Here is a 16745-nt window from a genome sequence, read left to right as displayed (position 1 = left end):
CGCTAGCATTGCAGATTAAAACACAGTTAAGGAGCTTTTTAAGAACAGTTAAAAGTTTTACAGATCAAGAATTGTACTGAAGAGTTGGTGTCCAAGGCCAAGATTTTTTACATAGTTGTACCTGTGAAGTTGGAAGAGGCTTCTAGGGCCACAGCTTTGAAGCACACACCGCTGCTTCTACAGGGGGTCCAGCCGAGCAGTGTGCCTGGGCCAGTTTCAGTTCCCAGTCAGGCCATTAATGCATCTGAAGGGGGTCATTACATTTCGGTCATGGGGCACCTCAGCTCCCCCGACGGCGTCCAGCTGCCACCTAGAAAAGTGTTGGGATCTATGCTTATTAGAATTGTGGGAATGTTGCTAGGAGGTTAGAATGTTATGATGTGAATAGCAGATAGTACAGAGGAAGCTGTGGAAGGAGCTGGAGGTCTCTTCACTTCTGACTAATAAAGACTTACTTCAACTATATACTTGGATTGGAGATATCTTCTTTACATTGGCGACGAGGGAACCCTATACTCTGGCAGGGGCAGAGATTGGAATTGACCTCCACCCCTGGATGATACCACAACTGAATTGGACTGTGGTATACAATTTACTCCTCCAACTTTGCTTTTCTTCTCAAGGCATCAGCAACCCTGTGGCAGCAACAATCCTGTGGCAGCAGAAGCCCTGTGGTATGTACATTTCAGCTTGTATATTGCTCTCTATCTAAATCCTGGAAGTGGATAGATAGATTGAATTCAGGCTTCGAATTCTATGACTGGCAACCGCACAACAGGATTTTTATTTCATTATCTTGCCACCTTTGCGCTTTAATAGAAAGCTGCTGTTCTTGTTTAAAAAGCCCTCTTACTTTTGCTGCAAGAATCACAACTATTTTTATTGTGCCATCTCAAACTGTCTGTTTAAGCCTTATTGTCTAGATCTTCTGACAATTGCCCGTGACTGTGCTTCTGGATTTGTTTGGATTTACCCTTGGCTTGCCAGGCATCATTTTGCCAGTGATTTTCCTTTATTTTGAGAAAATCGTCAAATTTTCTTTCAAACGCGATCAGCGCTTCTGCCGCATTATTTAAACTATTCAACTGCCTACCTGTGCACGCTGTCTACCGTCGTTATCTGCATCGCGCTGTTGTTGCCAAGCATCGGATGCTGCTCGCGTCCGACATTCCTCCTTCTGCTGCATTTCCGGAGTGACCTGTGCTTCTGTCATCGCGCTGCGCAGTGTCACGCAGCGTCAAGTGCACTCGGCGGCCATTTTGGATTGGTTTATTAACTTCACGCAGCGTCAAGGAAGTACGGTGGCCTGCATTATCGTGCTGCTTGCCGGTTGGATTGAATCTATGCTGCTGATCTGCCGATTTCTTCCGTGAATGGACAGGAATATTGCTGAACTGCCGATTTCTTCCCAGATTGGGTTGTGATTCTACTTTGAGTAATTACTTATTACTCTGTTGATCTTCTTCTTTTAAAAAAAAAAAAAAAAAGGGAAAGGGGAAAAAGTGCTATTAATAGTTTACAAAGGTGATATTGATTATTGTTAAGGTGCTATTAATTACTTACATTACTTACCATGGGTGATCAAACCTTTTCTAGCCCCCCTTCCTTCCTCCCTACTCCTGGTGAACCCCCTATACCTTGGAAAGAATGGAAGAAATTGTTCCTCACATATGTGTTAGCATCTGGTGCGGACAAATATGGTCCTGTTCGCAAACAAGCCATTCTTCTCCATAATTTGGGGGTGGAGGGTAGAAGATTATACGAGGATTTGCCTGAGATATCTTTAGGTGTGGGTGATGGTCATGCTGCTAATGTTTACGACATGAGTATGTTGATGCTAGAAAAGAGGTTCATCACAAAAGTTAATACTCTTTTAGAAAGGCATAAGTTCTTTTGTAGGGTTCAAAAAGCTGATGAAGATGTTGCAACTTATGTGGCAGCCTTGCGGGGATTGTCACTTAACTGTCAGTTTAAAGATTTGACAGATTCTTTGATCCGGGATCAAATAGTTAGATGCACCAATAATAAAAGGGTGCGAGAGAAGTTACTTAGTAAAGATTGTAACTTAGAAGAAGCTATTGAGATCGTTAAGGCTATAGAAAATACTAACTTGTGGATAAAAGAAATGGATAAATGTTCTGGTTCTATATCTAAAGATGGTGTGGCAAAGGAACCAGAGTCCAGTACAAAATCTCAAACACAAGCATTTGTTGATGAAACTAAACTTGTTAAGAAGTTTGATTCTAAAAGCAATAAGTTGTCTAACTTCCATTCTCCAATTTATCGTCCTCCAAATCTTGTGCAACAAGGGAATTCACGTCTTGTGAAATGTTATAGATGCGGATCTCCAGGACACATTGCATCGAGTCCTCGTTGTACAGCTAGAAATGCTATTTGCAGAGGGTGTGGAAAGAGGGGTCACGTAGTTAAAGCTTGCAATGCTTAGACTCAACATGTTAATGAAATTGATGACTCTTGTGAGAATATTGATAGTTTAATGCTGTGTGTAGATGGACTGGTTTTAAGTGAAAATTGTCTTTGCGTACAAGACCCTATTTGTCTTGTTGATGTAGCTACTGAAAGTACTGATAAGCTTGAGAAGCCACATTGTCTGATCAATTTTGATTCTAGAGATCCTATGCATCCTCAAACCAGAAATGTTAACATGCTGGTAGATTCTGGAAGCCTTTATACCCTGTTGTCCAAAGATATGTATGTAGAGATTTGGGATGGTGATGTGGATCTCAACTCTTGGACTTCTCCAGATATAAGAGCTGTGGGATATGGTGGAAAGACCATTGACATCTTAGGTCTCAAATGGATGGTAATCACATTTCAAGGTAAAAAAGTATTTGGTAGAGTGTACCTCACTAAGCAGGGGTCTAACCTGCTTGGTTGGCGTCACCAGAAAGATCTAGGGATTGTACTAAATCCCAATGCTCTTGAACCTGTTTCTTCATTCTCTGTTCTTAGTATAGATACTTTTGAAACAGATGTGATGACGAAGTTTCCTAATGTTTTTACAGAAAAGTTAGGAAAGTTGAAGGGATTTTCTCATAAAATCATTCTTAAGAAAAATGCGGTGGCTGTGGTTCATAAAGTAAGAAATTTACCACACTTGATGAGAGAACCCTTGAAAATAGAACTAGACAAGCTGTTGGACCTGAAGATTATAGAGCCTATTGAGGCATCTGAGTGGCTCGCCCCCATTGTAGTCGCGCGCAAGGATGGTGGGACCAAAATTCGTCTCTGTGTAGACTTACGCGACTTAAATAAGAATATATGGGTTGATAGGCAACCACTGCCTAATATTTCTGAGATGTTAAGTGCCATGGGTGGTGGTGTAATATTCAGTGTAATTGACATGTCTGCAGCCTACCACCAAATTGACTTAGACGTAGAATCAAGACACCTTACCTCATTTGTAACACCACTGGGGGCATTTCGTTATTGCAGGATGCCATTTGGGTTGGCTTCAGCGTCAGCGGTGTTTCAGAGGGTAATGGAGAAAGTTTTAAAGGGGATTGAGAATGTATTATGTTTTCAGGACGACGTGTTAATAGTTGGAAAGGATTGTCAACATCATGATAGGATTTTAACACAGGTTTTGGAGCGTATGGAGGTTAATGGTCTGACCATAAAAAAGGAAAAATGTCAACTGAAGAGAGATTGTGTGACGTATCTGGGTCATGAGATATCAGGTTTAGGTATTAAGCCAAAAAAAAGTATAATTTCTGCAATTAATGATGCTCCCACACCAACAACTAAAGAGCAGCTAAGGTCCTTTTTAGGGTTAGCTGAATATTGTTCTAAGTTCATTAGGAATTTTTCGGATGTTGTCGAGCCTTTGAGGCGCTTGATGAAGAATGGTGTAGTTTTTGATTGGGATCCTGTGTGTGAGGATGCTTTCAAGCGTGTGAAAGTAGGAATTATTCATGCACCTACCTTAGGTCATTTTGACGTTAAGGCCAAGACTTTTGTTACCACTGATGCTAGTGCTGTGGGACTTGGGGCTGTGCTCTCTCAGATGTCTGATGGTGTGGAAAGGATTATAGGTTTCGCCTCTAGAAGGTTACAGGGGGCAGAAGTATCTTGCTCGGTTATTGAGAGGGAGGCTCTCGCTTGCACCTGGGGGATTAAACACTTTAGATATTTTCTTTGGGGCTTGCCTTTCAGAATGCGCACAGACCATAAACCTCTCGTGCATTTGTTTAAAGGAGGTAGGGGCTTGGAGGGTAATGTCACCCCTAGAATATCGAAATGGATTTTGTCAGTGCTGGAGTACAATTTTCAGATGGAATATGTGAAAGGAGAGAAAAATGTTATTGCGGATTGTTTATCTAGAATGCCTGTAGACTTAGTAGATCTGGTAGATGTGGAAGATACTGTAATTAGTTGTAATGAGATTCTTGCTTTTGATAAAAGTGATTGGGAATCTGCCATGGCAGATGATCAGATAATTCCTTTGGTTATGAAACATGTTTCTAAGGGCTGGTCTAGAGAATCCCTCAATGACACTCTCTTGAAGAGTTTTTCTAATGTAGAAGCTGAATTGAGTGTATCTGAAGGGCAGTTGTGGAGGAGAAACCGATTGGTGCCACCGTGCAGTCTTAGATCAAAGATTATGAATATAGCACATGAAGGCCATTTGGGGAGGAACATGACCAAGAGGAGGATTCGCGAATCCTATTGGTGGCCTGGGATGGATAGTGAGATCGATGAGTTGGTTAGGCATTGTCATGCGTGTGCTGCGAGCGATAAAACAAAAGTTGTTAGGCAGCCTTCTCTTTCCTGTGTTGAATTTCCGGTACGGCCCTGGGAGAAATTAGCGATTGATTTCTTGGGACCTATTTCCAAATTGGGTACTCGGAATAGGTTCATAATGGTTCTGGTGGACTATCATTCTAAGTGGTTCGTAATGGAGTCCACTGAAAGTATTGACACTAAGAGAGTGATACATTTTTTGGAGAGAACATTTTTAAATGAAGGTATTCCAAAAACTTTGGTTTCAGATAATGGTGTGCAGCTTGTATCAAGACAAATGAAAGAATTTTTAGATGGCATGGGAATCTGTCATGAGAGGGTTGCGTTGTTTAGGCCACAGGCCAATGGCCTTGTGGAAAGGATCAACAGATTGTTGATGGAGAACATACAGTTGTCATTGGCGAATGGTTTGGTGTGGTCTGAGGAGCTTAAGAAAATGGTCTGGTCTTACAGGATTACTCCACATTCGGTCACCGGTATCTCTCCATTTGTCTCCCTAAAGGGGCGTGAGCCAGGTTTAAAGGAAGTTCCGGGTTGGCTCAAAAACAAGGAATGTGTGTGGGTTGACCGATCAAGTGTGAAGGATTGTGTTGTCAGTAGGCAGCGTGATTCTACACATGCATACAATATCAGAATGAGGGTGAAGGATCCGAATATATGTGTTGGTGATTGGGTTGTGACAAAGAAATGTGGCATTGTAACTAAGGGAGAAAGTAAATATTCTCAACCTAAACAAGTAAAGGTTGTGAAGAAAAATGTTCTCATTCTAAATGATGGTTCTGCTTGGAGCTGTGGGAATGTCGCAAAGTGTAGTGCTCCATAGACCATTATTTGTTCCTGTAAGCCTTGTTTTTCCTTAGATACTTTATTTGTATATTTCTTCTGATATTGTATTGGGGGGAGATGTGTTGGGATCTATGCTTATTAGAATTGTGGGAATGTTGCTAGGAGGTTAGAATGTTATGATGTGAATAGCAGATAGTACAGAGGAAGCTGTGGAAGGAGCTGGAGGTCTCTTCACTTCTGACTAATAAAGACTTACTTCAACTATATACTTGGATTGGAGATATCTTCTTTACAAAAAGTTTATTTAGATGCTGCAAAGCCCACTTCCTCCCATCACTGTAATCCCACCAAGGCACTCTGGAGCAGAAAGGCAGCATCCAATTAAAGTGGGATTAGGGAAAGGCATTAAACTAACTACCTAATAAAGTGGGGCTTTGTTTTTTTAAGTGCTTCCGTCCTGATATTTAGTTCTTTTTCCTCTTGCAACACACGACTCCGGCCGGTCATTTAGTGATATGACTGCAGCTGTAAGTGTGTGTGCGTGTGGGGCGTGGGGGGGGTTACAAATGGGGTCGACTGATGAGGGGTGGTGGGGGAGTGAACAAAACCCTCACAAATGGAGTTAGTGGACCTAAACACATGGAGAAAACAGAGAAATATGAGTTCCTATTTGGTTCTAGTAGGTCCAAAACATCAGTACATAGCAGCCCTTTTTTGTGAGATGCCCACGTGCAACTTTCAAGTTACATCTTAGAATCATGGCAGGGCCTATTTAGCGTGTCATCCCACAAACACTATTGACTTTGAGGTAAACAATAACAACTGCAACTTGTAGAAATATTTCTAAACACAGTAAGGTGTCAGTAAGTGTAGAACTTGACCTTGTTGGTTAAAGTTCCCTAACTTTTTGCTTTCCCCCTAGACCATTTTCCTGACATAGAGTTACCAATTCAGATGTTTTGGGTACTTTGCCAATGCTGATCATTGTCAAAGTACAAGGGTTCCCTATGTAAAGTGTAATGGTAATTGGTTGGCCATGATTAGTATGTTTGCCTTACTACTAAAGTCCCTATTGATGTGCACTGTGTTTGCAAGGGATAGTAATACAAAGGCAAAATGGACAGGTTGAGTCTGCAAAGGCTTTGACCTCTTTTGTAGTCAAGAAGAACCTCGGCCAAGGAAGAAGTTGTTGAAGATTCTGCTGCATAGAACTGACCCTTGCTTCGTGATCTGGGGCTAGCCTGCAGTTTGTTGCTTTTACTAAGGAAGAGACTGAAGGGACATTGCAGTGGGTGGTGTCCCCACTTCTTGAACGGGACTATGCTTTGTGCTGTGTCCTGAACCCAAGGCCCCAGGTGAGCTGGCTCTCTGTTTGGAAACACAAGTCCATAAAAGTTTCCGGAGAAGTCCCAAGCAACGCGGGGTGCACGTGCTTTTGCAGCTTGAGACCCTCAGAAGTTGTGCCTTGATTGTGGGCACACAGGAGCAAACTGAGTCTCGGACAAGCAGGGAGCGTGTCATAATGATAATAATAATCCACATTTGTAAAGTGCGAACAATCACCCATCAGGGTCTCTAGGCGCTGGGGGCCATCGGGAAGATTAAGCATGCTATTGCCCAGAGTCACATGGTGTTGGGCTAACCTGCCGCTGGAGCCGGGGATAGAACCGTGATCCCCAGATTCCAGAGTCAGTCGCCTTGGCCACGGCGCCACACCTCTGTCATGGTGCAAGCCAGGGCATTGTTGGAGAGCGCCTGGTTGTTGTGTGCACCGAGCGAGGAAGTGAGACTCGGACAGGCAGGGAGCGTGTTGTGGTGCAGCCCGGGCATTGGTGAAGAGCGCCTGGTCGGTGTGCGCCGAGCAAAGAAGTAAGTCTCGGACGCGCAGGATGCATGTCGTTGTGTAGCCAAGGCGTTGGGGAAGAGCGCCTGGCCATCGTGGCCACCGGGAGAAGAAGTGAGACTTGGACATGCAGGGTGCATGTCGTGGTGCAACTAAGGCGTTGGTGAAGAGCGCCTGGTCACCATGTGCACCGGGAGAAGTAGTGAGACTCAGAGGTGCAGGGTGCTGTTCGAGGTGCAAGCCGAGGCGTTGGTGAAGAGTGCATGGTCATCGTGTGCACCCGAGAAGAGGTGAATCTCGGGCGCACAGAGTGCGTGTTGAGGTGCAGCCAGAGGCGCTGGTGAGTAGTGCCTTGGTAGTAAGTGCAGCAAAATCAAAGTAAGTCTTCGCAGTACTGAGTGCAGGTCTCGGTGGCCACTGAGACTGCCGGAAGGAGGGCCAGGTCACCGGGCCCTCGGAGTGAAACGGTAGTGGACCGGCAGCCCCGGAGGAGCAGAGCCGCTGGCCATTGCTCGCCGTAACCCATCGACAGAGTTCTGGATCAAGGCCCAAGTCGCTGAAGGAGTAGAGGAGAGTGGGGTCATGCCCCCCCAGGTAACGTGGATAACCACCTGGGGTGGGATGCGGGCCCGGAGGGACACTCTCCCTGCCTCTTGCTTCTGTCAGCTGCACAAGCCTGTTGCTTCGGCTCAGATCTAGGCTCATGCTGGCCCAAGGAGGGGCAGTACTGGGTCCGGTGTGAGAAGCATTACTTTTGTATCATCATTGATCCATGATTGGGAGCAACTGTTAACAGAGCACCTAAACTGTCGTATTATACTTTGCATTATTGATGCTAACGAACTATCGAACTGTCGTATGACGCCTGACCTTATTTGTGCCTGACGAACTACCTGCTTGGTGCTCTACTCACTGCGATATTTTTCCCGTGCAGAGTACTTGATTGTAATGTGGCGCATTGCATTATTTCTTCATCGCACAGTACAGGATTATAATGTGGCGCATTGCAATATTTCTTGATTGCACAGTACATGATTGTAGCATGACACATTGCTTTGTTTCTTCCTTGCACAGAGCATACTGATAGTGATATGCATTGCATTATTCCTTCTATTGCGCTACCTATGGCATTGTTTCTCTATTGCCCTGTACAGGAGTATATCGTTACGTATTGCAGTATTTCTTTTTTTTTTTTGCAACGTGTGAGATTCTAGCAATATGACCTGCCTAACCTTTTGGGAACAGTTAGAAGTAAACTAAACTGTTGGTTAGAAGCGGTGGTTGAGATTAGAATCTACCAATCCACCAGAAGGAATACTACCCATTAATATATGTTGGTTTTGTATTGTGTGGTATATCTTCTTATAGAAAGATTATACTCGTTATATAAAAACTTGTGTGGAGTCTATTTGTGGTGACATCATCGGGTTGCAGTGAGTGGGGTTGCAGATACTGCAGACTCTTGGAGATAAGCTTTGATGCTCATGCCAAGCTACTACGGGGGTGAGCAGGGCTATCTTATACGGTGTCCTTACTTGAAGTGAGGAGTCAAGATCTCGCACCTGGCGACAGCGATGTGGGACAGGGACTCCCGCCTCCAGCATTTGGTGGTGGCGGTGAGGGATAAGGACCCCCACTTGCAACGTAAGCATGATGCAAAAAAATGTTTTGTTCTTTGACAGGGCTGCCTCCGCTTTCATCATTCCCACTACATTAGCAAAATTGAAATAGTTAATTAATCGTCCCCAGTATGTACAGTATTACTACATTAACTTACAATGAGATGCTCAGGTGTGCAAGTGTTATGGTAAAGAAAAATATGTTATTGTTTCACAGAGGTTCCACTACCTTTCATATTTCTGTTAATCAAAGTGACATCAATTTGAGAATTATAGTAATATTGCAGACTGTATGCACCAGTAATAGGAGGCTCAGTAATGGAGCAACAAGTCTTATAATAAAGAAACACGTTTATATTGTCTGGGAAGGCTTTACCTTTCATCTTTTCACAAACACTGATAAGGGAGAATTTGAGCTTTCCAGCACTGCCTGCTCTTTACAAATCTTTAAAATGTTGCATAAAAAATACAGTTTGATTTCCTCAAACGCCATACTAAGGCGGACTGCATCAGAGGCTTTTTTGGCATAATTTTGAATTTGCTGCATTTCCAACGTAACACATTATCTGCTGCATGAGCTGCAAATGTTACCCAAAAAACTGTTTTGAGCTGAAATGGATCAAGTTACTAGAAGCGCAGCAACATCGTCTTTGCCGAGGTTAACTGGTCTTCTTCCATTTGTTTATTTCTATAGTTCGTTGTTAAACGGACACTAATGAGTGGAGATCCTTGTCCAGACAATATTATCGTGTGTAAAAATGACAAAATATTGAATTAGTACTGTAAAAAAATATGCCTCTAAATTTGTCTTTTCTTGCCACAACATTTAATTTACCCTGCGGCATAATTTGGTGCTCCTGTCAAATAATTCCAATGGCCCAGGTCATATTATTGGCACGGCATTACCAAACAAGCCATACTCTCCTGCACGACATCAGCATACAAATGAGGACCACGCCATCCATAGACCACTTCAAACTGTCTTTAGCAAAAGATCGCAAGGTTTACCAACCTGAATTGTGATGCATATATAAAGAGCACTTACTCCTGACAACTGGCCACACTGGCGAACGAACAATGTTAACTAATTCAGTATAGCACTCCGTGCACTAAATACACTGCAAAGATTTCCAAAGATGAAACTCTTGACACTTCGCCAATAAACTACACAAATCACTTCTAAGCTATACACAGAACAAACCCTATCCTGCCCCTACTGAACGCACACCACCACACAAAAAAACAACAGACACGATTGTTGGTACTTCCAGGAGTGCACAAAATGCATCCCAGATTCCAAAAGTACTACAAAGTCCGAATGACAGCAGTCAAATACGTACAGCTCCAACAGATAATGTTACATGTGGGTAAACTGCTGACAGTGAAACGGAAACTGCAGTTCGAATCCCTGTTCCCCAAGTTGGTAACCTCCTGTGATCCTTGGCAAATGACTATCATTTCCCTCTGCCTCAGTTTTCTTCTGCCAATAAAGGGAGAGATCTGCAACACGCTGTACAACAGCAGCATTAACCACTGTTAAAACTAGAACTGTTAATTAAGGACCCGTTGATAGACCTGCCATCATGTTTGCTGATTTTAGGACTCTGGGCAATTTACCACTGCAATTTACCACTGCTAACCAGTGCTAAAGTGTAAGTTGTCCCTGTGTAAATTGTAATGTCGACAGCCATTTCGCGAATGGAGGATTTTGTAAAAACACTTCTTCAAAACTTTTTTGGACACGTGCTGTCCCCAGTCTTCATCATTGAGAGAGCACACAGGACATTGGGCCGCGTCCGCCTCTGGGGGCGCTGCCTCGTCCAATAGTGTCCCGGCTGCTGAACTACAAAGATCGGGACATGGTTCTGCGGGCAGCAAGAGAAAAGGGCCCCATTCATATAAGGGGGACCACATATCCTGTTTCCCTGAGTTCAAAATGACCATGCAAGCAGCCAGACGGGAGTTCCCGCTGCCCAAATGATTGCTGCAGCAGGCAATCCTGAAATAATCTACACTATATGCAGCTAAACTGCTCATGGGAAAAGGTGGGAAAACGCACCATTTCACAGACCCGAAGCAGGCCCTCAAGTTTTTCAAGAAGCAGGTACAGTTCAGACTGGGGGCAGGGCCCGTCTTCACACGCTCCCTCAGACGCTCAGCTGAACAACAGTGACTAATAATCTTTGGCATTGATCGAATTTGATTTATGCATATGCATACATTGTCTGCTGTGGGATGGCTTGCGCTTCTTCAGATACAGCAAATTATTAGTCATAGGCTACATGTGGCTAAAATGTTGTTTATACACCAGTTAACTAGAGAACTCCAATAGATTACAATAACCTTCTGGGCTCCCAATATCACATATCCACGCCACCCAGCCTTTAGTGATGGGTTAGTCCGTGCGGCGGCTCCAATGTCCCCAGGGATGATACCCAGATGTTTACGACGTGGGGGCTGGGTCCTTCTCAACCTGATTGGGGGTTGGAGTGGGTAGAGGGAGGGGCATGGGAGGGGTTGGTTCACTGATACTGTTTTGAGAGTTCTGTTTATGCTCTAAGACAATGCTGGTATGGTACTCTACACTTACACAAGTTACACTGGACACCGTACACACTAGCACATCAGTAACAGCATTCCTTATGTTGAAACACAACCAATCATGACGCCCATCATCAACCTCCTATACATAGATGGGTAGCCCGGCCTCAGAAAGACTTATAACCTGGCATGTTAGGGGCCTAAATGAGAGCAGGAAAATCTGCTTGGTTAACGCCTATCTACACAGATATCCGATAGACATTTGTTTCCTCCAGGAGACACACTTGACTGGACGGCCTCCAATGCTCACGAGGGGGTGGGGCGACACCTATTTAGCTACATACTCTAACTATGCCTGGGGCACATGTACTCTCATCCATAAAAGCCAGGCCTGGACTACAAAAAAGTGCATCAGCGACAGCAATGGGTGCTACCTTATTTTGTCAGGTACAACATATAATCACCCAATCACACTGTCCACAATCTATGAACCTAATGGGGATGACCCAGATTTTTTTTGCCTATGGTCTGGCACCTGAACTCAGGCATGGGCTCACAAATAACGATTTGGTGTGGAGACTACAATGTCCCACTCATGGATTAGATGGACAGGGAGGGCAGCTCCATGCGCACACACCCACAAGCAGCCTGAGTCCTGAACACTATCATAGAAGATAATCACTTTGTGGACATCTGGAGGCCTATCCATCCTCTACTCGTGTGGGCACATGGATAGACTACTGGTTGCTAAGTAGGGAACTTCTCCCGTGGCAACCTATGATCAATCACCTGCACATTATCGGACCACGCCCCTGTGCAGCTGATCATACACCCCTGGGTGCCCCCCCAATGGCGTTCAACTGGCATATACTTCCTGGAGTACTAAGGAACTCTGTATTTAGAGAAGAGATCAACACAGCAGTCCAAACTTATTTTGATCAAAACATGGGCTCAGTCAATTCACCTGCAACTCTCTGAGACGCCTTTAAGGCTGTGTATCGGGGCAATGTTTGGCTGAGCATGACACCTAGGTTGCTCGAGAATGATATAGCTGCACTTGAGGCTCCCTTTCACAGCTATGATGATGCCCCGGCTTTGGCAGGCATACAGGAGAAAGTATCAGAGTACTAAGAGGAGGCAAATAGGGAAACCCTGTTTCTGGGCAATGAAACTTAGGCACTTAGATACAGGTAGGGGGCTCCAGAAGCTACATGACACATCATACATCACCGACCTGCTAGACTTGTAGGGTCAGCGACACACCTCCACAGCGAAACTGATGCAGATCATGGTAGATTTCTACATAAAACTGTACTCCACTGCTCAGGCCACCGCTCCCACCGACTTCCAAATTTCGACGACATGGAACTGATATGGTTATCAAACACCCACCAGGAATTCCTGAATTACCCGATCACCTTGGAAGAGGTACAGCAGGCAAATGCTGGACTCTCCCCAGATAAGGCTCCGGGGCGGGAAGGTCTGTCGCTGCTTTCTATAAAGAATATTGTGGCATTTCGGCACCCAAGCTCATGGACGTCTACCTCGACACCGTAGAGATAGGCCAGCTCCCCGCCTCGATGCATGAGGCTGTAATTTTTACACACCTCAAGCCTGACAAACCTGTCCATAACTGCGACTCTTATAGGCCGCTACCCCTCTTCAACATTGACAATAAAATATTTGCTAAGGTCTTGGTTAATAGACTCCAACTCCTACTGCTGGTGATGATCAGGCCTGACCAATCAGGATTTATACCTGGCCGATCAACATCGCAGAATCTCCGGACCATGTTTTCAGTGATGGACCACATAAGCATCCGCCTGACGGCTGTGGCGGCACTGCTCAATGCTACACAAGCACTTGATACATTGGGTTGCAAGCAAATGTTTCTATTGCTTGGAAGGATGGGATTGGGCAATGTTTTTCTCACACAGATCCGCTTATTATATACCCTACCTACTGCCCCAATACGTTTAAACGGACAAAAATCGTATCTGTTCCCGGTCTGCAGGGGCACGAGGCAGGGGCGTCCACTATAACTATTTTTGCTCTTGCACTTGAACATTTAGCTGCGCAAATCCGCCAACATCATGCGGATCATGGACTGGGTTTCACCACCCACAGGCTAGTGGTGTCCCTTTATGCGGACAACCGCACCCTTTATGTAAACCACCCGGAACAAAACCTTTCACCACTCATTTGCAAAATTATACATTTCGGTGTCATATCTCCGATCCGGATCAACTGGGGGTAGTCTCATAGCTCCCCCTAATGGAGGCCACAGTCCCCTTACCCGTAGAGTATCTGTTCCAGTGGATAGGTGGCCCAGTAGAGTGAAGCACCGCTCTAACCGTCGGTACTCCTTAGCCGGCGTCTGAACCGACTCTACTCCTGAGCCACTGCCAGGTGGGGTGAGGTCTCCACATCTTACAGATTATGTGAACGACACTAGCTGTAAGCTAAAGACAAGACTCTTCACCTGGAGACTGCAGGTGACTTTTGTAATTGTCTGTCTTATTCTGTTTCTTAGTTGTCACTTATTATTTATTTTACATTTTCAGTAGCGTTCATTTGTTATGAGGTCCTGAAGAAAGCAAGGACAACTATGTCCACCCATTGCTGAAACATGTCGACCTGGTTCCATCTCTAGACAGCGCATTTTTCAAACTGTCTTTAACAAATTTTTAACATTGGCGAAGCGAGCATCATCCGAATAAAGTTTGTTCTATGCTCCTTTATCCAATTTTATATAAGCTTTTTTACTTTTACTTTTTCACGCTAAAGCCTTTATTTGCACTGCACCTCCCCAGTCACACCACGCTTCACCACTCATCAGTCTTAAAGAGTGGCAGACCATACTATTGTTTGTTCAGCGGAGGAGATCTATCTACTACCTGGTCTCCTCACGTCTGTAGAATACATACTTGCATAGATGGTTTTGACAAATCCCAAATGATGAAGGGTGGTTCCGAGTGGTGACTGATGGGTATCTCTGACCATCTATTGAGTTGTCATTGTATACCACGCTTTTCTGGCCAGTTTAGGGGTCTTTCGTTGTTGGCCTGTTACCTACACACTGTAAACTTACTTCCCTTTCAGACCCTCTGGTACTTCTTTGTTGTTCTGTATCTGTGGGGGTCGTTCCCAGAGACTGGTCTTTAAATATTCCCCCGGGTCCTACCTCACCGTAGTGTTTTTGTTGCAGAACAATGTCATACATTCACACCAGTACAGAGATCTGGGCCAAAATCCATCATTTCTTTGCTCACCATGCCATTCCAATTTGGATCCAGCCATATACAAATCAATCTTGACCCTGCAGCCCAAACTGCCAGGCCAGGTCATTCAAGTTCCAGGCTTTCATCCCTCGTCAGCCAGGATAGCTTGACCCCAGTGGCATGGAGAGCACGGGTCCTGAAGATGGTCCCACAGATTTGTTTCAGCGCAGACTGAAAGTCGACGACAATTCCATTCTCCTTAGAAATTATTAAAATTCATTTCCCTCTGGGTATTTGTTCCTATGTTTAGGACATACTCATTCTATTCTCTGTGGAGATGGATACACACATTGAGAATTCAGATGCTTTTTATGTATTGAATGTATATATGTTCTGTTGTCAATGTGATTTCATTTTTTGTCTCTGTAATTATTTCTACAGCACAATATTTTTCATTGCATTTATAAACGTGTATAACTTGAGAACTGTACATTGGATTATTTTCATTTTGGTCTTGTTTTGTTCAGAATACAATGAGCTATATTTCTAAACCTGTGTGGAGTTGTTTTGTGGTGTATTCACTGCATTGCTGTGTGTGTTTGTGTTGCACAAATACTTTACAGATTGCCTTTTAGATAAGCCTGTCTACTCTGCGCCAAGATACTACTGGGTGAACAAGCACAGGTTTTCTCAGTTGTGTAGCTTACACTGACTAGAGTGGTGAGTTCTGCTTGGCCTGGATGTTTACGATAGCTAACCAGAAAACCCAATTCTAACACTGTCTTATTAAGACCTGACTGTTCGAATGAGCTTCCGGAACCTGCAAGCACCTGGATACCCCGTTGGATGATTAGCTTTGCTTTACAAATCCATATTGATCGATTGATTGACCAGCCCTGTCTTTTTAGCCAAACCCAGGGTGTCATATATAGCAACCTGCCTAATTAATATTAATTAGGCAAGTCGTTCAGGGTCTGCATGCAACTTGCATTTTTTGATGTGATCTGCTAGTACATAATTTGCAGAGCAAAATCAGAGACAGGTTGCCAAACAACTATGTGCAATTTCCAACCACTTTTTCCAACCTGTCTTTTGATATATCTTACTTCAAGTTCCTTGTCCCACTGTGATTATATTAGAAAATTAAGCATGTAGCATTATTTTTCTTTGCAAGTTAATTATTCTGTGTATCAAAGAAAAATGCAACAGACACTACAAAACTCTATTCTTTTTCCTTTAGCTGGTGACAATGCACTTAAATTGCCATCTGGAAGCTCCGATTGGGTCCTTGCCAACCTGAATGTCACTGGATATTTCAGAGTTAAGTATGACCAACAGAACTGGGAGCGGCTTTTACAACAGTTATCTTTAGATCACAGGGTAAGTTGTGTGAAATAAATATCTTAAGGCCGTACTTCAAGTGTGCCATGAAAACGCCAGGTATTGTGACATTCCCATACCAATACCAGCTGCATCAATAACTTTGTAGGGCGGTAATATGATGGGCTATTCTGTTTTACCTTAGGGTATCCGTCAGAAATAAGGTATCCCTAAAATATGAGGAATTACTAGAAATGTGCAATATTGCACCCAGTTCCCCCAGTAATCCCCCAATTTCAGAAGCTGAAGTGTCTGGGTAAAACCCCTTGGGCCTGCCATTTACCAGCAATATTGTAATCTTAATAGGGGTGATAACTCTAGTTACTGGTCCGTTCGGTAGCAGCGAGGCATTCCTCATATTGAGATCAGTGTTCATTTGTTCAGAGTTAGTCATACTTCAGCAACTACAATTTGATGGCAATTAAAATGATCAGTATATAACTTGTTTATTGCAAAAGGAGGCAATTTCTGTACAATAGGCAATAGTATACAGTAATTGAACCTGAAACATGCAAACTCGACTGTTAGACAAGGGGGCCATGTTCAAGCCTGTCAAACATGGCCCATAGTCTTCCCTCCACCCAGATAAAC

At 44.0% G+C, this 16745-nt stretch overlaps 1 protein-coding gene across 1 annotated transcript in view; it reads left to right on the top strand.

The window, feature by feature from the left end:
* The window catches only part of LOC147733564 (aminopeptidase N-like), a 262708-nt gene that overhangs the window by 136485 nt on the left and 109478 nt on the right, over positions 1–16745 (top strand). Inside the window, exon 12 of the mRNA XM_086958150.1 lies at positions 16015–16154. Coding sequence (XP_086814276.1) covers positions 16015–16154 — 140 coding nt within the window. The remainder of the gene's footprint in view (positions 1–16014; positions 16155–16745) is intronic.

The sequence above is a fragment of the Lissotriton vulgaris genome, chromosome 2_1, assembly GCF_964263255.1.
Source record: "Lissotriton vulgaris chromosome 2_1, aLisVul1.2, whole genome shotgun sequence".
Lineage (NCBI taxonomy): Eukaryota > Metazoa > Chordata > Amphibia > Caudata > Salamandridae > Lissotriton > Lissotriton vulgaris.
This window is presented reverse-complemented; position numbering and strand designations above follow the sequence as displayed.